At 37.4% G+C, this 22,072-nt stretch overlaps 3 protein-coding genes across 5 annotated transcripts; 1 reads left to right on the top strand and 2 right to left on the bottom strand.

Annotated features, from left to right (window-relative positions):
• Nucleotides 1-277: 277 nt before the first annotated feature.
• Nucleotides 278-2,407, bottom strand: ppil3 (peptidylprolyl isomerase (cyclophilin)-like 3). Its single transcript, XM_085427054.1, has 6 exons — nucleotides 2,325-2,407; nucleotides 2,029-2,103; nucleotides 1,173-1,266; nucleotides 1,011-1,078; nucleotides 806-924; nucleotides 278-690 (listed from the first exon to the last, which is right to left on the bottom strand). The coding sequence occupies exons 1-6, from the start codon at nucleotides 2,325-2,327 to the stop codon at nucleotides 564-566; spliced, it is 486 nt and encodes a 161-aa protein (XP_085283180.1). The 5' UTR covers nucleotides 2,328-2,407; the 3' UTR covers nucleotides 278-563.
• A 2,552-nt stretch (nucleotides 2,408-4,959) lies between these two features.
• On the bottom strand, nucleotides 4,960-14,731 carry lrrc8ab (leucine rich repeat containing 8 VRAC subunit Ab). Of its 2 annotated transcripts, none has more exons than XM_085426237.1 (4): nucleotides 14,594-14,731; nucleotides 13,924-14,042; nucleotides 7,250-9,359; nucleotides 4,960-7,067 (listed from the first exon to the last, which is right to left on the bottom strand). In XM_085426237.1, exons 3-4 carry the CDS (start codon nucleotides 9,350-9,352, stop codon nucleotides 6,792-6,794), a joined length of 2,379 nt encoding a protein of 792 aa, XP_085282363.1. In that variant the 5' UTR covers nucleotides 9,353-9,359; nucleotides 13,924-14,042; nucleotides 14,594-14,731; the 3' UTR covers nucleotides 4,960-6,791. The 2 variants fall into 2 exon arrangements, with proteins under 2 accessions (XP_085282363.1, XP_085282364.1); XM_085426238.1 differs by having other exon boundaries at nucleotides 14,648-14,694.
• Nucleotides 14,732-21,713, top strand: hscb (HscB mitochondrial iron-sulfur cluster cochaperone). 2 transcript variants are annotated; one of them, XM_085426240.1, is made up of 6 exons: nucleotides 14,732-15,222; nucleotides 15,318-15,414; nucleotides 19,651-19,740; nucleotides 19,890-20,034; nucleotides 21,278-21,325; nucleotides 21,478-21,713. In XM_085426240.1, exons 1-6 carry the CDS (start codon nucleotides 14,855-14,857, stop codon nucleotides 21,570-21,572), a joined length of 843 nt encoding a protein of 280 aa, XP_085282366.1. In that variant the 5' UTR covers nucleotides 14,732-14,854; the 3' UTR covers nucleotides 21,573-21,713. The 2 variants fall into 2 exon arrangements, with proteins under 2 accessions (XP_085282366.1, XP_085282367.1); XM_085426241.1 differs by lacking the exon at nucleotides 21,278-21,325 and having other exon boundaries at nucleotides 14,837-15,222.
• Nucleotides 21,714-22,072: the final 359 nt, after the last annotated feature.

A 22,072-nucleotide genomic window follows, 5' to 3' on the forward strand; every position in this document is an offset into this window, starting at 1 on the left:
TGTAACCTCAGCAAACACTTTCCTGATAACTTTGGGTTCAACTGCTAGTTTCAGGTTAACTAAGTAAATCATAATCAGTTTGTAAAATATAGTAATTTTTACAACCAGAAACTAAGAAATTTCCACGCTATTTTCACTGGTTAACAACATATCATTCATGTGTCAGTAAGAAGTGTGTGGCCTCCTCTGGTCTCCTGTTTAGATCCACCTCCATCTTGTGACAGTCAGCTTCAAAAAACAACTTTGAAACACTTCAGAATGAGACTTCACTAACCAATGGGTGACATCATGGTGGTTACATCCATATTTTATTTTTTGTTTACAAAGTTTATTGTCTAAAGGAAACAAGACATCCCCCTGATTTATATATACTTTTTACATGAAGTTGCAAAATGAGGAACTACACCGTATAAAAGTTAAGACAATTTAACACTTTGTAGCTTTGAAGTCAGCACTCTGCCCACTGTCTGGGCATGTGAGTGGACTCTCCAGTTCTACCATTTGAAAAGTATTTCGACTTTAGCAAGGCAACAAGCATTGTATCATATGAAAGTGAAAATCTGCTATCCAGCAAAAGGATTAGCATGAATGGTGACATCCTTTATCCGAGTTTCAGTCAGTGGCCGGAACGTCTTTTCATTCACAGGCAGCTTCTCCAGCTCATCCAGTGTTTCCAAGCCGTCTATGATCCTAAATTTTAGAGGGTAAGCAGTCAGCAAATGTTTCAATTTTACCTGAGGTAACAAAGCCAGTAGGTGGTCACACAATCATAAACCTGTTTTGTTGGCTTGCATAAGATGCTTACTTTCCAAACACTGTGTACTTCATGTCCAGGTGAGGCTGTTTGGCATAAGTGAAGAAAAACTGGGAGCCATTCGTGTTGGGACCATTGTTTGCCATGGAGACCACTCCTCTTACATTATGCTGAAATCAGAAGAACGAAAAACATTCCCACAGAATGACACTTGGGTAAAACCAGCTTAAACCAACTAGCTATAGGATTTACTCACTTTTAAGTGTTCACTGAACTCATCCTCAAATTTACGCCCCCACATGCTTGTTCCTCCTTTACCTGTACCTGGAGGTTTTAATAAGAAAACAAAGATGCAATGAACAGGAAGTTCATTTTATATATTTTTTTGCCACTTCAAAAACAACAATAACATCTGTACCTGTAGGATCTCCAGTCTGAACCATGAAGCCCTTTATATTTCGGTGGAAGACGCAACCATTGTAGAAGCCGCTGGCACACAAAGCAAGAAAGTTCTGCAAAAAAACACCAGCAAAATTAAATGCAAATTCTTGTATTTGTCATGTTTTTAAATTACACTTACAAATGTTATTATTACATTTAAAAAAAAAATGCAATCTTAAACACCTTCATCGCCCTTAAGAATTGACTATCTTTATTTACCTGACAGAATACGATCATTTCTGAGTCTAGATTGTAAAGAACTTTATCTGCCAGAGGTGACCACATCACCCCTCTTCCATCTTCATTACAGACAGTATATCTTAGAACTGAGTTTTTAAATTGAGTTTTTAATGCTCTTTGTAGTCTTGTGCCATGCTGGAAAGTAATTCCGACACATCAGGTGCACACAAATCTGAATAAAGTCTGAAATCGGGTCAGTAACCTCTTAGAAATGTCCTACATCAGTCCAATCATTCATTTGATTTGATTTATCAATAATCATCATCATCATTTACACCTGCATTCAATTCAGAACTGGCACGCCTTTGGACTGTGGGAGGAATCCGATAGACCCATGCACACACACAGGACCAACATGCAAACTTCATACAGAAAGCCCCCAAATTGCATTTTAGCGTACTTTCGTACTACAACAACACAAGATCCAAGTGGGTTAGGATAAACGCCATCCCACCTACGACCCTGAATTAGTGGAAGAAAATAAATCGAGTGCTGGATCGTCTTACTTTTTCACGTAAAGGTCCATAAAATGTAAGAGTTTTAAAATAAAAGGCTTGATTGCTAGGGAGAGTTAGGGTGAGAAATACATTTACCTCACATGCCCTCGGTGTGCGCTCACAGAACAATTCAATTTTAATGTCTCCTAGATCTGTGTGAAGTGTAACAGCCTGCAAAATAGACAAGAACATCAAAAACATCACGAAGACAAGGAAATTCTCCCGAACTTCAACTTCCACTACTTGACTAGCTTAGCCTGCTATCGCAAAGAACTACATTATTACACAATGCTTTAAGTGACTCGTAGCCTGTTTAGAACCGTTATAACGTAATATTAGGAAACAACCTCAATTTGACAAATAGCGACTGTAAATGCGACAATGAAACTCACCATTTCAAATGTTGCGTCTGTGATTAAGTGTGTCGAAGAAACATGTCCGTGTGGGGATGGGTATCCAGCGGTGAATGGTTCCGCAAGGAATTTTCACAAACAAAACGAGAGGCGCAGACAATTGAAAAATTAAAGAAAAAAAAAAAGTCACTGGCACTAACAGTGAGGGGAGGGACATTTTGCTGACATGGTTTGGGCGTGGTTGTCCAGTTTCTGGAAATGGCCCTTGTAAAAAATTGTTAATGAGTGATCTCCTTTATCCTATGATGAAGGATTTTTGTAAAGGTGGGAGTGGTATCTTCCTGCATGACAATAGCTTTGCCCATGAGGGCATAATGGGTCAGTCACTAATGGCTCAGTCACACTAGAGTACAAATAGGATAGCCTAGTCATTGTGACAAGGAAATTTCAATTTGTAGGTTTGGTCATGCCACTATCTCCAACCTCTGTTTGAACGTGTGTGACTGTAGCATGATATGGGTCTTTGCAGCCAGTTGAACACCTACAGTATGAGAGATGTTATACTGGTATATATCAACCAGTGCCAGGGGTTCCATAGTGTGGTGGTTTACACATTTGCACACTGGTCAGTATCTGTATCTGCACACTTGCACATCAAGCTAAACCTTTATGTAATTGTTTAACCCTTCTTGTGCAAAAAGCCCAACACACACCAAGACAAATGTGGCTTACTTCATTTTTTTATTTTACTGGAGTCAGTGGTGTACAAGAAATGAAGAGAAACATGTTCAAACACACTCAACGTCAGTACTGATGCATTGATGATGTTCCTTTGGCAAAAAACAAAACAAAACTGCACAAAACCAAGTGTGTCAAGATAACATGTCTGAGAGAAACAGAGAAAGATGCAAAATTATTTTGTACCCAAATTAAACATTTTAAGAGGAAAAAAGACAAATTAAAAATAGAAAACAGAAACCAAAGGGTAAAGAAGTCCCATTAATCAGACAAACTACTTGGGCTTTATCTATTGCTCACAATAAAGACAATTCAGACATGAGATGTTTGACAAAAACACAAGAAAGGTCAAATAAAGTGGTTTCTCCTTGAAAATACAGATACACTTAGTTTCAATTCAGCAGTTAATATTAAATACACAAAACTAAAAAATAATGTATAGAAATTTGATATAAAAATGTTATCACAACCGTTTAAATTATTAAAAGAAATAATAATAAAAAAATAATACCGTAATAATAATAATAATAATAATAATAATAGGCAATCAACTAAAAAAAAAAGTGAGTACTGGCTGCTTTCCTGAGAAATTTAGTTCTACAATAATCCTAACAGATATCAAAATTAAAATAATAAAATTAGTCTAATAATAAAAATGAAAAAAAGAAAGATTAACAGTGACTAAGACAAAAACATGTTTATTTAATGTTACTACACTATGCACTGACCACTTATTTACAGTACTGATTGCAACAAATCACTCAGAGGTGATGACATGATGTCTCTTTTAAATGGAATAGTCGATTGTCTTACTAAATAGGTGTATTGCTAATGTGTTTGTGGGTGTCATTCAAAATGCTCCACTAAAGACCAAAATTCATCTCTTTTTTTCCTTTTTAATATTTCTATGTAAAAGCGTAAACTTAAATTTAATCTCGTGGCTGGCAGTCATTCAGGTAAACCTTCCCACACTGGAAAATGCCCAAAACAGGTTTTTCTATGTGCATACAATAACTTGTACACTATTGTTTGCAACACCTAAAAGTAAGTTCTGAGAGAAGTGCTATAGTGCAAAAGCATCCTTTAAGCACAACGATCTCTAATCTACTTAATGTGAAAATCTCACCATGTCTTTAGTAAAACCAATGTGACAAAATGAATACAAATGCACATTAGAAATCTACGGTATATCGTTACTAACAATACAGCTTAAATAAATGCAATACTGCACAACATAGCATAGTCAAACATGTCACGGTTATAGATGCGCATAGCTGAAATGTTTTCTATTATGTATATTGCTTCAGTCAATCTTTATTAGAACAGGAATTGTATTTTTCTTGGGGTAAATACGAGAATTCCTGTTGTGTGTTGTGCTGCATCAGAACTGTGGATCAATAACAAATTCCAAATTTTTAGCTTTGTCTTGGTCACTGTGTCAAAACAAAAATACAGAACAGTCACTCTCAATTGAGCAAAAACAAGTAAACCTTTACCTAAAAAATCTCTCTTTCTTAATTAAAAACTAGTGAAGGTTAAATATGCTTTTAACTGTGAGAAATAAAGTTCATATTTTGAGAAAAAGAATGCACTGGTTACTTCCAATTAAGTCTGATTATTGATTTAAAAAACAAAACAAAAAAACATATCTTTTCTTTTTCTTACATCTGGTACTAAAACAAAGACGGGTATAAAAACAAACAAATAAAACCCTTCCCCAAAACCCAGAACGTCAATGACAAAGTAGCTTATCTGACACCCGATCCATCACAACTCAGAGGTTATTGCCCATAAAACAACAAATGACCTTGATCTTGAGCATAATTTAGATGATGATTCATTGGGTTATTGTGTGTGCAAGCTTGATTATATTGTGACTAATACTGTCTTTTGAATGAACAATGCACCATGGATGCCTGGCATAAGCTCAATGGTCTTTTGGACAGATGAGCTTTTAAAAAAAAAAAAAAAAAAAAATCAAATCAAATAAATAAATAATAATAAAACATTAATAATAAACTACACTTTGTGCATCTTCAGTAACCAAAATCTAAACTCAACAGCTAGGTACAGCCTTGTAGAAGTTTTACCGGACAGCTTAAATTAAGGAAACTATGACAACAAAAGCTCCATCACTATCTGGGGCTTATTATTATGGTGCACTTTGAAAAACTAACAATTTTCATCTGACCAGACAACAGAAATATAACAATCAATGCATGACAACGAGAGGAGAAAATAAGGCAACTAATCTGATCAACTTGTAAGATTTACTTCATTTTCTTTTCATTTAATTGGAATGCAGGTTGATTCTGTAGCAGTAAAATTTCAAATTTCTTTACTACTAGCTTTTTAATATCAGCAGAAAACAGTAAAAGAGACTTTTATCCTCACCTCAGTGAGTAATATGTAACATTTCCAACATTTAACATTTAGGATGTGTGTTTTCTCACACATAGGTGAGCAGCTTCTTCACTGAACATTGCACACTAATGCAGTCCAGTAATAATAAAGTAACAGAATTTGAGTATAGTAACAAACTAAAATGAACATGAGGCTAGGTGCTTAAAAAATACATTTAAAGACATGATGACATGTCTGGTCTTTCTTATTTGTAGCTATTGAGCTATCATTGCTTATCACCAGTGATTCTTTTTACATCTGTTACAAAAAAAACGAAGCCCCAATCTCATTTAAGCCTCTACGTTTGACAGACATATTACAAATACTTTCAGGCTCCATTTGAATTTCACCACTGTCATTCTGTATAAACTTAATCTGAATTCCTGTGAGGCAGACACGACTCATCTCATTCAAAATCTTTAAGCATTCCCCCGCATTTTATTTTGTTATGTGCAAGTTATTGCAAACATATCATATACTTTTTTTGCGAAAATGTTATTTTCCATTAAAGATATACTAGCAGTAAGGTTAGGGTATTCTGATAAGCTTCACTAATGTCATTTTAATGCTAGTGCAATAAGTGATATGCAGCAGAATAATTGCTTTTCCTTTAGCACTAGGTCAAACACACATCTTTCCATAGAAAGAGGGAACCGAACCCTACATTCTGCCAAATTGTCCATTCTAGTATCAAAAGATGATCAGCCAACCAACCAACAAAAAGCCCTTTAGCGCTACAATACTAACAGTGTCCTCAATGGCCTTCTTCTTCCCACTTTGTAAACCACCTTTAGGTACAAGGCTCTCAGTATAATCATATTCCACTCATCTATAGTTATTACTGTTTTGTTAAGTCATACTATCATATCACTCTTAATAGTGTCTTTGTAACTCAAAACAAGTGATTATCGTCTATATACAGAAATAAAGATGTCTTGGAAGTAATTTTGCCATCTCATTGTGCCTTCAAACCGGAACACCTGACAAAATATTTTAATGTATTAAACCTTATTTTTTTAGTATTGATCAGTGGCATACACTGTCTTCTATACCATAATCGAGAGGCATAAAAATGTAAACACAAGATTCAAACTATATTATTGCTAAAAAAAAAAGCATCATTACTGAATTATAATGTAAAGGCCTGAGAAGTTTTTTGTGAAGGAATTAATAAATCAAATAGACTAAGAAGACAGCCAGAAACTGCCAGGATTTTGGTTCTACCTGGCACTGGTTCTTGATGCCCAAACTTAGAAACGGCACAATGCAGCAGGAATACTGCCTGTTATGGCAAGCCTCTGGGACCAACTTGTAGGTCCAGAGCCAGTAGATCAGTATCTGTACTTGCAGAAGCAAACCTGTTTTTTAAACTTGTTCTTTGTCCGCTTTCCACAACTGCTCCTTGACCTCTGTGGGCAGTGTGTTGAACAAGTCCTCTTCCACCACAAGACCAGTTCTCTTCAGCTGTCGGCACTCTCCAAGTTCCACCGGTAGACACTCTAGGCGATTTCCTCTAAGCTCTAGTTGTGTCAATGCAGTCAACTCTCCAAATCGTGATGGTAGAGACTGCAGGCAATTGTTTCCCAAGTTCAAAGTGCGAAGCTTCTTGCACTGGAACAGTTCATTAGGCAGGTTCTCAATCTGTATTTTAAAGAACAAGGAATTTTGCATTGGGAAAAAAAAGGAAAGAAATTATGACTTGTAAGTTCATTTATTGTTTTATCAGCAAATAAACAATACAAATAAAGCATTATGGATAAACTCCAATCTATAATTAGGATAATATTAAAATGGTTGGAAACTATGCTTATTACATCACTTACCCTATTGGCTGTCACTGCCAGGTATTGAAGATTTTGGAGGAAGCCAATATCTGTTGGGATATAGGTTAGGTTGTTATGGCTCAAATCCAAGATGCGCAGCTTGCGGCAATAGAACAGCTGACTGGGGATCTTCTCAATCTTGTTTCTGTTCAGGTACAGCTTCTCCAGGTTGTTCAGGGTGCCAATCTGAATAGGAATGTAGGCAATCTGGTTGTACCAGAGCTTAAGGCAGACCAACCGATGAAGATGCTGGAAGCTGATGATCTCCTCAATGGTTTTCAGGTTGTTATCCTTCAGGTCAATCTCTTGCAAGTTGTGTAAACTGAAGATTGAGTGTGGTATGCGTTCAAGATCACAGCGAATAAGCTCTAGTTCTGTCAGATTTACCATCTTTTTTAGACTATTGAGCACCATGAGCTTGGTTCCTTCATTATTGATGGACAACTTCTGGAGGTGCATGCCCACATCAGTGACCACTTGAGGTAGCTTGGTGAGATTGCTCTTCAGCCGAAGCACTTTGAGTCTCTTGAGCTCACGGAGCCCATCAATGACGATGTAAGGGTTGTTCTCAGCACTGAGATTCCCTGTCAGATGAAGCTCACTGAGATTCTTCAAACTGTAGATCCATAAGGGGATTTCTTTGATGTCGGTGAACTTGATATGCAGAGACTTTAAATTTTCACGCAAAAAAGCCAAAGCTGGAGCTTCTATTTTGGCTGGGGTGTGATAAAGCCACATCTCTCGCAGGTTAACCAGCTGAGCAATGATTGGGGGAATGGTCACATCTGGGATTAGCTCCAGTTTAAGAACCTCCAACTCCATCAGATCGAACACTGTATCTGGAATGCCACTAAGCATGAAAAGGTGCAACTCCAACTTCTCCTGAGAATTCTTAGTTATCCTCTGCCTGAGTTTGTCCAGTGTCCACTCGTTGTTGAGGTTGAGTTGCCTCAGCTTATTTTCGCTTACTTCTGAGAGGAACACAGCAAAGCGTTTTGAGTACAGAGGATCATACTGATCTATCATGTGCAACATGAATGCAAAGTCATTCTTCACATCAGGTATGTCACTGTAGCTGCTCTCTTCCCGGATTGACTCAAAGGAGTACTTCTTTAGGGAGCGCCGAAGCATCCAGCAAAGCGTGTACATGCAGATCAAACCATACACCACCACTAAACTAATGTAGAAACATGCTAAGATTTTAAAAAGTGTAGCGAGTGGGTGAGCACAACGGTACACGCTGTAACCAGTCAGGCTCTCTATATTTACAGAACAGTCAACACTAAATTGAATATCATGCACATAATACCCTGTGTAGCAGATTATCAAAATAAACTTGATGACTTTGATAATAGTCTGGCGTATGTACAGTCTGTACACAATGTCTCCTTCTTCCACGTGTATGCGGAACTTCTTCACTTTTTCAAACAGAGCTTTTGCCTGTTCACCCTCCTTCTTGTCCAAAACTCCTGTTTCCGTTCTATCTACAATGCCCTGCTCAAAGCGTGATTTTGTCCTTTGAAGCATAGGAACACTTGCTTCAACATCCTCACTTATTACAGATTCTTTGTGGTCCATCGAGCCATTCATTTTCATTGGTTTTGGGTCACTTTCTTCAACCACTGTCTCTGATAGTGCCCTTGTTGTCCATGGAGAATCGAAGCATTTTAGCAAGATAGATACAAAGTGTTCTAGTTTGGAGCTAGTCCGTGGAAACTTGAACCAAAAGTTGCTGCAAGCTAGAAAAATAAGGGTGTGGAGTAATACTAGGTAGGGGAAATACTTGGCAAACCAGTGCAATGTATTTTCATAGCAGACAGCGTCAACATAATTGTACTGGTGGCGGTCCAAATCATACTGGATCCCTTTGGGCACTGATGATGTGATGCTTGAATTGAAGTTCCTCTTGCAGGTTTCATTGACCACCCATTTGCAGGGCAAGCAGATCATCTTGTCCTGGGTGACCTGCAGTGTTCCCCCAAAAACAGAAATCATGAGCATGACAATGGAGATATAGTCGGTGAAGACATCCCACCAAGGTTTCAGGATGCGGTATGCTGGCTGTGTGTCCACAAAGTACCGCAGCTCGGTGATGGGGATCATGGTTTATCTGTGGGAACATAGAAAATGTAGACAGTGATGTATTGAATTAAAGACCCCTGTCAAACATCAGAACAATACAGAAATGTCTGTTTACAAATTAAACGCTCCTTCCCTGTAATGCTTAAGCAACCTTTGCCTAAACGACGACACAAAACCTAGCAGAGAAATCAATGCTATAATTCTAACTAACAAGGGCACACATCAGAACACTGACCATGGTTAATTTGAAGGCTGTCAGGAGTAATGAATAGTGATTGTGACAAAGACTTTGGTGTTTAACTTTACTTAACTTTATGTTATTGATTTTCCTATTGTTAAGCAGGCTCAATTAATCTTGCTTTGAAAGGACTTTCACACAAGTCATTTCAAATGTTAGGGTTAAATGTCAATCAATAAAATATAAAGTAAATTTATCTGTGTTTTAAATTACTCCTACAAGATTAAGATGAAGTGTTAATGGGCTGCCTATGTTAAGAAAAAAAAAACCCATACAGGCAAAGAAACAGCTGCCTTTAATATGTATGAAGGGTGTAAACGTGATAAATGACTAAGTTAGGTAGGCAGTAATTTCACACTTGTTAATCGTTAGAGGTTGTATTATTACTGTTCATCAGCAGTAATAACACATAAATTCCACTTCTCTATTCTGATGCTGATAATAACACAAAATCTGAATACCAAAATTAAAACAGGCACAACAACAGCCACCTCAAGGCACTTTACATTGTAAGATAAAGACCCTACAATAATACAGTGATGAGACAACATGAGATTCATCCATCTGTTTAACATGGGGTTTTCGGCCTATACAAGTAATGGAGCCAATTAATGTGGCAGGGTTTTCAATGCATATTAAAAGATTTTGGCACTCAAGTTCAGAAACATTTGAATCTGAGTGTTCAAATTGAGTAGAAAAGCACTATATAAGTACCAGTTCATTTATCATTCAAATGTGTAGACAACCTCAAAAAGTGAATTTTGAACAGTTACCCACAGATTTAAATTGTTCTTATGGTGGGGTGGCCATGAATACATTCACTGAACAAAGCACATACACATGTTAATGTAATAACCATTGCTAAATAATTAAACAGAAACTCGACTTTCATTACTCATTCATTTACATCACAACTGTGGTGATATAGCAGATAGTGGAGTTGCTCATAATCCAGTAGAGCTGGGCAATATAAGATTTTTTCAAATCACGATATGTTTTTTTCATTTCAGGCGATAACGATATATATCACGATATAAGCCAAATAACTATATTTGTAAGATTTAAATGTGCCGTTGCTCACAAGTAAAATGTGAAATAATCAGCAGCTTGTTTTGATTTAAATATTTATTTCCCATAATAAGTTCAACAGGGTAGATGTACTTAAGGAACATGAGACTTTCAGATAAATAAAGGCAAATATTGCAAACTACACAAAAGGCAGCCGCTAAAGCGTTTCAAAATAGAACAAACAAAACAGACTACTAAATTGTCAATTCCACTTAGAAACAAAATATTAATTCTAAAAATAAATCCTAGTTTGTTTTACAGAAGATCAGACAAAATTGACTAACTTTTGTCAATATCAAATAAACTGAGAACTAAAAGGAAATTCTCAATCTCTCCTTGTTGTATAGCTTCGCTTTTCAAACAGTTTTAACAGTTACTTTAGTCTGACAAAAGCCGAATGACGAATTAGCGCTTCCAGTCAGAGATTGAGCATGCACCGGTTTATTGTATTTCCAGACTTGCTTTTGGCACAATTTACAGTGCGCGCTACTCTGTTTTTTGTCAGATTTGAAATAGCCGAAATACCTCCACACTACGGAACTTCTATGGCACTTCCGTTCGACAATCTCTCCAGCATTGGAACCATCATCTGTTTTCTCTTCGGTAACCTTCGGTCACGCTCTCGGTTGATTTTTCTGTAGTTGGCACACTTGGGCGGCACGGTGGCTGGCTGCTTCCCAAACCAATACACATGTGCGGCTTGGCACTTGTGCTGTACGTAACAAGTCACGTGACGTGACGCTGCGGCTGTGATTGGTTTGGCTCTGCGCTACTTAATTTGAATTGGCTGTTCTTTTTAAGAGGACAAGAGAGATGAGGCCTATCGCAATAGTAAACTATTGTTTAGTAAACTAACCTTTTCTATCGAGAAAAGGTTATTTCGCAATACATATCGTTATCGTTCTATAGCCCAGCTCTATAATCCAGCATGTGAGACAATTTCACACTGGATGGAAGATACACGCAGACAGCCTTACTAAGCTGCTGAGGACACAGTCATCAAAATTAAAAATGAATTCATTTTGTTACATATTTACTCACTGAAGAAAGGAATTCCTTACACTGCTCATTATATAACTTTTGCATTATTAACAAGGTGGTATGACATAATGTACGCTGTCACATTACCATGAGTTAACAACATAAACCTTATGCTACAGTCCCACAAAATGACACAAACCCATACTCTATCAAGGGCACACTCAAGATGTTTCTTTTAGCATGTAGGTATTAACACAAAGGTGACAGTAAAGATAATTAAACCAGCCCAAGGAGGATCCAAAGAGAAAAATGCTGTAGCCAAAGCAATGCTACTTTGGAGGCTATAGCGTTATAAACCCGACTGCTAATTACTAGTAACTTGTGAGCATATGAAAATGCCAAAACAGGTAATCCAACACTTTTTTTATTAAACCCTTTGAATCATCGTTTAACATCGTTCTGATTTTGTCCCATCTTTGTCCCACACGCCATCAGACTGTTTAACTCCTCTCTGGAGGGGAGAGGGAGGGGAAACAGGAGGACAAAGGAGGGGGGAACAACTAAGCTGTAGTGCCTCTTCACCTCACTGTGCAATACCTTTTGTGCAATACTTTTGTAAATAGTCAACAGTGCAATAGACCTCAATACTTGAAATGTGCAATTCACTTGTATTTTTTATTTTTTATTCCTATTTATTCTATTTATCCCCTTCGTATATTTTATTTATATTGTCTCTGTATTTATATATATATATATATATATATATATATATATATATATATATATATATATATATATATATATATATATATGTGTGTGTGTGTGTGTGTGTGTGTGTGTGTGTGTGTGTGTGTGTGTGTGTGTGTGTGTATATATATAATATTCTGTAACTTCTGTCGGTGCTGTGCTTTTTTGGAAATCGAATTTCCCAGAGGAACCCACCCGAGGGATTAATAAAGTTCTATCTAATCTAATCTAATTTCTTTGCTATTAGTTTTGTATTGGTTGTACTAATACTAATACCAATATTTGGTGATTCAAAAAAATCTGATCCGATTCCAATATGCTGTCTGATACAATTTGTCCTTCAGAAAGAAGAAACATGAATAGATTAGTCAAACTCCAATAAAAAGTAATATCTCCTCAAAAATTTTAGATCACACAAAGTGAAGTCAGCTGATTAACACAAAATCAATTCATCATCCAAATATAACTGACAAACTTATGAAACACAAGTAATGACATACCAGACATGATTACTCAGACATGTATGTCTGAGTAAATACATGTATGTATGTATGTATGTATGTATGTATGTATGTATCTATGTATGTATTTGCAATTAGAACAAAAATGCATTGCAGGAAATTTTTGTCCCAATACTAGGATATATCACCTTCCTTATGATGAATGTTTAAGAAAAGTGAAGAACAGACACAAACATACAGAGACTCTTTCCTTTAGTAGGTAGGTAATGCATTATCTGGGGGATATTGCTGGACCAGCCAAAGTCATGCACTGCCTTAAAAAATCCAAAATAAAAAAAAGGCACATAATACATAGCTTATATAAAATGATAGGTTAACAATGTCCTATTAGGTATGAAAATGTGTTTTACTTACAGATTCTAATTGTAAAGCACAAGTCCTCCATACATAAACAGCCAAGAGCAATCCACAACTAATCTCCCTTTCCTCTGCTGTACATCAGAGCCAGATAAAGCCCTCTAAATTGCCACACCCAGCATGAAAGCTCGAGAAGTCACTCTTCTTAAGAAGATGTTCCGTTTTGGCTTGTTTAACCCAAACAACGTGACCGCCAGAGGAGCCACCTTGCTCCCCTGATCTCTATTCTTAGTGGTTTCCGTTAATAATACCCAGAGTATTGTCTGTGGGGGCCTTGAGAAGTACCTCCCTCGACCTTCAGGAAGAGATCCTGTTTACCTTATAGAAGCTGCTGTCTCCAACAAGTGTCTCTCTGGAATACTCTACCGTCAGCTTTTGCAACCTCCCATAAACACACACACACACACACACACACACACACACACACACACACACACACACACACACACACACACAAGAATCAAGACCTGGCATTCATCACAGAGCTTGTACTTTGGTAGGAAACTGTAATGACAAACAGTCGAGACGCCTAGTCTGATTCTTGGCCAAATAAGCATATTTAGACTGGCCAGTGTTCAGAGAATTTTTTTTTCGTCACACAGCTAGCAGCTGTTGTATTGCGACCGCCTGTATGGATGGATGATGAAGCAGCAAAAAGTACTCTTAGTCAATAAACTCACAAGTTTGGAGGTGTTATCTGTGCTCCAGTGCCTGATGATGTCCCTGGCGGACTAGCCACTCACTGAGTATCCAGAACTCTTCATGAAGCATTGCCTGTTTTATCAGAACGCAGTTGAATCTGAAAGAGAAAAAAACAACAACCCACTTGGTATGAAAATACAGTCTTCTAGACTTTCTGAAAAAGGCAATTAAAGTTACGCAAGCGTGCATTAAGTGATGTTTTAAGCTGATGCTTCTTAAACGAGTGATTATTTATTATAATAATAATAAAAAATAAGCTAGTTTGAATTTGTTTTTGTCACCGCTCATAACCATAACATGGGATGCCTTTGTCATCTAGCTAGCTGAGCAAGCTACTCAACATAAAGTTAAACCCGGGTGCTTTTTTTCTTTACATGTGCCCTTAAATAACATGAAAGGCTGTTTTTAAGGGCGTGAACTAGAATCTGACAACAACCAGCTTATTTGTCAATACCGACCACGAATAAAGGCATTTTGTTGTTAAGACATGTTCGCAAACTAAGCTATACTGTTCAGCTAGTGAGCTAAGCTAGCTACATGCAGACCAGGGGTTCTTGTTATCGTTACATCCTCGGCAAAAGCCGCACCTAAAACGACACTAGTACACTACTTACAAACACTGAAAATTTTGTGAGGTGCTCAGCTTACTTCAATTGGTGTGCTGTGTCCAAAACTAAGGATACTTTATCAATAGTTCCTTACAAATTGCGTTTGCTGTTGCCAGCTAGCTGTTGGTTTTCCATCGAGAACTCGAAACCCACCGAGCGGCGGCAGTGTGGCAGCATTACAAAACGTAGAAGAAGAACGCTCTTCTTCCTTTGTTTTTCCGGGAAGAGATGTGTTTTGGCAGCGAACATTTCGTGTATTTATTGAGTGCACGACAGCGAGTAGTGCATTTTAATTCCAGAAATGTTGTCTGTCAACTCTTTGAGGATTGTTGGCTCATCCCGGGCTGTACTGCACTCAAGCTGGCTAACCACCAACCGAGTGCTTGTTTCTAAAGCTGTTACATGTACAGCTTACTGTATGTCTACCAGCCTCCACAGGAAGGGCACATGGCACAGCAACATGAACTTCAGAGCACTCAGAAAGGGGAGAGAGCTGTTTTACTTCACTAATCAATCCGCTTCACCCAGGAATTGCTGCACAAGTCAAATTAAATTGAACTGTTGGAATTGTAAGCATCTTCTTGACAAAAGACCTGCATTTTTCTGCGTGTCATGCAAAGCAGTGCAGCCCCCAGTAGAAGGGACATCCTACTTCAAGATCATGGATTGGTGAGTTTCTTGTTTACCTTAACATATGCCACCATCTTTAAAAGTTTTCCAAATGAATCCAGTCCATTCATTTTATCACGTGTTACCTTTTTCAGTGACTACACATTCACACTGGACACACAAAAGCTGCAGAAAACATACTTGCAGCTCCAGCGGTCTCTTCATCCAGACAACTTCAGCCAGAAATCTGTGGTAGGCAGGGGCAATGTAAGGGGGAAAGAGATCTGCTGAGTGAGATGGTCTGTGAGTCAGAGAACACTTTCCTTTCTATTAGTCGCCCTGTGACACAGGAAATTGGGTCTGACCCCTTCTCCCCATTTGTCCACTTGTGTGTGCATTTTTGTTTTGTCGTGATAATTCATTGTGACTTGGCCATGGGAGTAACTCTGGGCAAAGTAAGAAAGATGGGCTTGTTAAAAGACACTGACAAATGTAGGGCCTGGTTAGGGAACTTGGTCTGTTTTAAGCTACCAAGCAAGCTCAATTCATAGGAAGCAAGTTTAAGGAATTGTAGATGTGTAGACGAACAAGCATTTGTTTCTCAGGGAAAAGAAAAAAGGGGTATAAAATTGGGAAAAATGGACAAATCTAGTAATATAAACAGCTTTACATGTTGAATTGCATCAGTGTAGCTGAAGGGATTCTTGGCTGCTTATTTCAGCTATGAAAACCAGGAGGCAACTCCAGTAAGCCAACATGACTTTATGTTATTTATGCTGATAATTAAACTAGTGCTTTTCCTGCTGTGAAATGTAAAAGTGCCTACTAGGACCTGCGTTCCAAAACATTTTATATTATAACTGCAAAATCCAAAATGAGAAAAACAGAGGTATATTAAATATATTAAATATTTATACAGGTTAAGAAAGCAAAAGTTAACTTTGGTTTAGAAAGTTTTCATTCAATTACTCATCTTGCCTTATGAATGGACACTTTGTAACTCCTACCAGGATAAAAGGTTTCATCACAAGCTGCTAAATTGTGACTCAGGAGTCTATTTGGATAGATTAGGGAAAGTAAGTAGCTGAGATTGTTCCCCTGAAAATAATAGAGTGAAAATAGGGGGTAAGATGTTGTGACTATTAAGATGTTTTATATGCGGATTATTTTCTTTATTAGTCAAATAAATTTGGACGGTTTGGCTTAATAAGATCACTGAAACAATTACTTCATTGTCAAGACAGTCCTGATTGTGTTTGTGTATATTGACCCATTATGTAAACTCTAATTACACTAAGGAAGGTCCATGTCACCGTCTTTTTAATTTGGCCTCTGTACACCACCAAGGTAGATTTAAGATGTTTAAAACTGTCAAAATTACACTGAAATGCAAACTTTTAACTTTGATTCAATGGGTTTAATACAAAGTATTGCATTACCTGCTTTGGCATTTTCAGATCCTCCTAATTGGACAGTTGATTGACAATCACAGTCGTGGTGAGGCTGAGGTTGATTCCTTGTGTATTTTATGAAACTTTATGTAGATATAATATCTGACATTCATTCAAAGTTTTGAACTAATATCTAGTGGATTTTCACTGAAGTTCTTAATATGATGTCAGATTGCTGCGAGTAAATAGGGTCACCATAATACTGAAAAAAGAAAAGGAAAAATTAGGAAAGCACTGGCCAGCTGAATAACACCAAAAGCCTTGATGGACCATTATAAGGCAACTCTAGTAGATGGTTTACAACAAGACAACACCAACAAAACACTGGTTACACTCAAGAACAAGGAAGTCATAATAGGAAGAGAGATGGCTCATCATCTGCCAATCATGGTAGATGCAGTGTTATGGGAGGGACATAATATGCCCCACAAGTGTTTACTGATCAAGCGACCGCTACCAGAAGTAGCAGGATCTATTCTCAAGTGCAGTTTCTTCTCACGTTCACCCAAATACAGCAAATCAGACAGCACATAACAGATAAGCATACTGCAAACGCAACCCAAGAACTTCTCAAGGCAAAAGAATGGGATAATCTTCAATGGCCAAGTGAGTCACCTGATCTCAACATAGAAGAGCATGCTTTTCAGTAAATGAAGATAAAACGGAAAGGAGAGACATACAAACAAGCAGGAAGTGAGTAGTTAAGACTAGCAGAGGGTCTCAATGGGAGAAACGGCATTTGGTGATGTCCATGTTTTCTGGACTTCAGGCAGTCATCAGAAGAGAATTTTTGTCCACGTATTAAAAATCATTCTCATATTTAAAGTTATATCATCAGTTTTCCAAATTTTTTTGTGCCTTTGTTTAATCTAAAATCCACTGCAGTGGTGTACAGTAGCACGGCAGTATTTTTGTTTTGTTTGTTCCCCCCCCCCAGCTACAAATAGGATGATATTGTCTATTGCTCTGGAAGAGTTTTGACAAGTTGAAGAAAAATGACACAATTTTGCTGTGATGTCATCAGGGGTATTTCAGCTTGTGCTGAGAGATGGCAAATTTAGAGTTTGAAAGATAAAGATATGTACCAAGGGGAGAGGATATCTTGGAAAAACCTATGACTTGCATTATTTTGCATTATGTCACTCTGTGACATACTTTTTTTTTTTTTTTTTTTTGTTCATCAAAAATTAATAAGGAGCAGTATGTAGGACTAAGGCTGGGATTCTGTTCCCTTTAGACGAGCACACAGAATGCAGCTAACTTTAAGGTTATATAATTATATAGCTTTGGTTGTTCATTTGTTTACATTTTTTGCTTTAAAATCCAATTAGCTTTCATTTAGTTTCTATATTTTTGTTTTCTAAATTTCAGAATATTTAGTTGTAATTAAGTAATTAAGTTGCATATATTTAAAGGATATTTAACAGGTAGCAAATTTCTGATGTAATTAAGTTATGTAAATATCCCAGACTCAGCAAATATACAAACCAGTGCCTTCTCATGCTTGATGTTTTGACAAACTCAGCCAAATTGAGTCTGACAATGACAAATGTACAGGTAAAATCGCATAGTGGCTGGGCAGAGAAGTTCCACAGGCAAAATAAATGGTAGGTTATGTAACTGCAGAAGGTAGAACACCCATATTAGTGTCATCGAGCACAGAGGGTGTAGTTTGCAACAATATGACTACCCCTCACCTTACTGTTTGTTTGTTTTTTTTTTATGGGGGGGGGGGGGTTGCATCATATTTTTAGCTGAGCATACACCAGTGTGCAAACACTAATTTAATACTGAATGTTCTTTTCTTACAATAAATCCTGTACAATGGACATTTAAGAGTTCCATAACTTTGTGAGGTAAATACTAAACCACTAGAGATCTTTTTTCCATGAAATAGACAATAAAAGGAAAGAAGTTTAATTTAGGAAAGAAGTCTGATGTTTTCTTAATCTTTGCATTTGTAAATTGTCACTTCCTTTAGTTCAAAAAAGAATTTTGTGTCAGGTTTGAGGTTCCTGCCAAATCTTATTGAGCCCACAGCTCATTTACGGTGAGACTGTAAGGGTGATCACTTGCCTAACAATTTCACATAAGGAAATAAGGCTTGTCCCAGTGCATCAGTTTTAATGTGTTAGATGTTATTTTACAATGTGGTAAATAGTGTTAAAACTCCCCATTTTCCATTTCCCCCCTTGTAGATCATTAAGAAAAATGCATGGCAGTTTACGAGAATAAGCATTATGAATGCAAGATGGAGAGGAGATGTATTGCTTTGGGTGTAATTTATTCTGTACACTCAGGTGGAAAAGCGAAAGGCAGAATGTTGTCATGATATGATATGAAAGCTAAACTCATATTCAGCAGAATGTGAGAGGGGAGAGGTAGCCTAAATTGTTTCTTTATACACAACCTGTCCAATATTGTACTGAATCTGTTTTATTTATCACCACCTCTGGCCATTTTTTTCTTAATTAGACATCTTCCACCCTCAGGGGTTTGCATCATATATAGAAAAGTCATTACTTATATGAGGCAGCCACCTACTGCATTGGTTGTTATTAGAGAAACAGCCTCACGCGATGGGCCCATGGGTCAGAGCTTCCGACTATTGATTTTCACCAGAGCCGACAGACCTGATAGCTGCAAAATGTTCTCAGATCTACCAACCATTTCGGAGCTCTCACCCCCGCTCCCACCCAAACCTCACATCTTGTTTCCGCACATTTGTCATGTCAAACTCACACCTGCATCTCCTGAAGGGTCCCAAACTGCTTGATTGCAAGAGTTGATGCATGTCATACAGATAATTATCAGTATCATAAAGGTTTTTGACAATGCTATAGATTGCGATTGCAAAGTGTAAAATCACTCACATTTTCTGTGAATATTGTAAAGGTTCATTCTTTCAAATCCATAGCAATACAAATAAAAACAAAACATTATAAGACAGCCTTGCTTTTCCTTTTTAATAAATGATTTTGGATTGAACTTGCTATGCTTAGAAATAATCCTAACACAACACATCCCTCTTTTGCAGAAAGAACAGGAGTATTCAGAAAGCCAGTCTGCTCTCGTTAACAAAGCATACGGCACTCTGCTTAAGCCTTTGAGTCGTGGTCTTTATATGGTGAGTTTCAAATCTCTGATTTAACTTGTAGCAAAATTCGTAATTACAAGGTCTGTCTGTGTGATCACGTTCGTCACCATTTGGCAGTCAAGACTGGTGTCTTACATCTAAAGGAGCAACCTTTGACAGATTCCCATCATATGTTTCAGCTGGAACTAGAGGGAATGAATATAGAAGAGGGCACAGACTCTGGAGCTGATTCAAATTTTCTAATGAAGCTGATGGAGATTAATGAGGCCCTCGATGAAGCACAGGCTCCAGAAGAGGCCATTATGATTGGCCGAGATATAAAAGGTAAACAAGTTGTTATTTTAACTTTACTTAAGTAGATTTCTAGCAAGTCGTTTGCCTAATGTAGCAAAAGTGGATGTGTAATGTACATTTTTCTGCATGTCAGATGTATCTACTTCAGTCTAAATCGTCAGTTATTAAAGTGTGAGATGAGAATCACTTAATGGCTGAACTGCACACATGCTTGATTTTAAGGGTCAAGGTTGCAATCCCTTAGATTTCAGCTCTGGTCTATCTGGAAACACCTGTGGTTACCATAGTAACCTCAAGTGCAGTGTAGCACTACATCTAACACTCCTCAAGGAGCTACTCTTGTCAGAAATACAACAGAGAAGCAAGGGATTTACCCATTTTCACAGCAACCAAACAGACCAGCACTGGTGGAGTGCATATGTAGGCAGATTGAATCCAAGGTGAGAATGACATGAACAATGAAATATAGTAAATGAAAAGGTCATTAAACACTGAATACACAGTAATTACTCAGAATCATTAATGCAGAATAAATACTAAAAATGAACAGGATAAAAAAAAAAAAAACTGGATTATGGAAGAATGTACTCGTGTCCCAGGAAATGCAGTGTGAGCAGCTTTGAATTTCTCATTGTGATTCAAAACTGCTCACGCTGAAGGTGTCACGAGAAAAACATTTTTAAATGTCAATTGTAGTGCAAAACGCTCAGCATAATGTATGTCTGTTTGCTACTGCAAGGGGCTTTATACATGGCAGACAGCAGTCTCCACACGCCGCTATCTATTAGTCCTTAAAGACAATGTCCCTATACAATTGTTTTGGATTTTTCAAACAGAGCCAGTTGCTGGTTGATGGAGCAGATACAATTGTGTGCCTTCAGATTCAATTCAGTATAGCTCACATCATGCTGCATGTGGCAGAACTTGCAGATTTTGATGAGTTTTTATTGAGCTTAAGGATGATTAAAATTTAACCTTGTCTCTGAAGAGGACAAATCATAGGATATTAGGAAATGTGCTTGTCCAATGGGAACAGTTTCACTGACTACAGTAGTTTTTAATTTGCCCCCAATTTTACATAACAAATGACCCATTACATTACAGAAACAGTCATAATTGCCTCCCAGTAAAGTCAGTACGTGACAGACTTGCCTATGTGTATAGAATCTGTACAGTTTCTAAGTAGATCTCTTCACTGTGAATAAACAGCACCACGTGTGGGGTATGTTGTAAACACGTGCAGATATAGAACTTGCCTTTTCCTTACCTGCAGGAAAACTGGCAGACTTGACAGCGCATATAGATGCTGCTCTTCGTAAAGGTAATAATATTCAGATGCTGCTTTGAAACAGTGTCTATTCCTCCCACTCATTCTTCTTTGTGTGTTTTGTAATCTAGTTGAAGCTTCCCTTTAAGTCACTGAGTGAGTCATTGATTAAACCTCCTTTTTCACCCTCTTTCTTTCTTTTTCAGGAGAGCTACAGGCCGCAAAAGCAATACTTGTCCAAATGAAATACTATGCAAACATTGAAGAGAAAGTAAAGGAAAAACTTTCAGAATTCCTGTAGTTTTCTCACTATTTAAACCACTTTATGAAACATTTTTGACACTTTGTGCAATTCTATACAGAACATTTTAATCTATTGTACATTTATCTTGGGAGCATGTAATGGTATTTTTAAAGCTGAATAATAAAACTTTACTTGTAATGCATTATCTACAGTTGCATTAATGGTAATAATGGCTTTTTTTCCCAATGAAAAACTATAGATATATATCTGTAATTGGATGAGTACAATATCTCCCTTGAATTCCACTAATTTCACAAGGCTAATCGTATCAACTTGTACCTAATGTGTCATTAAATATGACAGAGATCTATAATTGGCTCTGATTAAAATGCTGCTCTGAGTGTTTATATGATTATCCTGCCTATCAGTTCAGCTTTTTGTCATGTGGGGCTCACACATAGATGAACGATCCCCACACAGTTCCTCGGAGTACCTTTAGGTGGAGACATAACACCTTAACAATCATAAAGAAAACCAATACTTGGTGTACAAGCCAG

This window comes from Rhamphochromis longiceps, linkage group LG12, assembly GCF_057381845.1.
Source record: "Rhamphochromis longiceps isolate RC_006_pf linkage group LG12, R_longiceps_female_GT1.1, whole genome shotgun sequence".
Lineage (NCBI taxonomy): Eukaryota > Metazoa > Chordata > Actinopteri > Cichliformes > Cichlidae > Rhamphochromis > Rhamphochromis longiceps.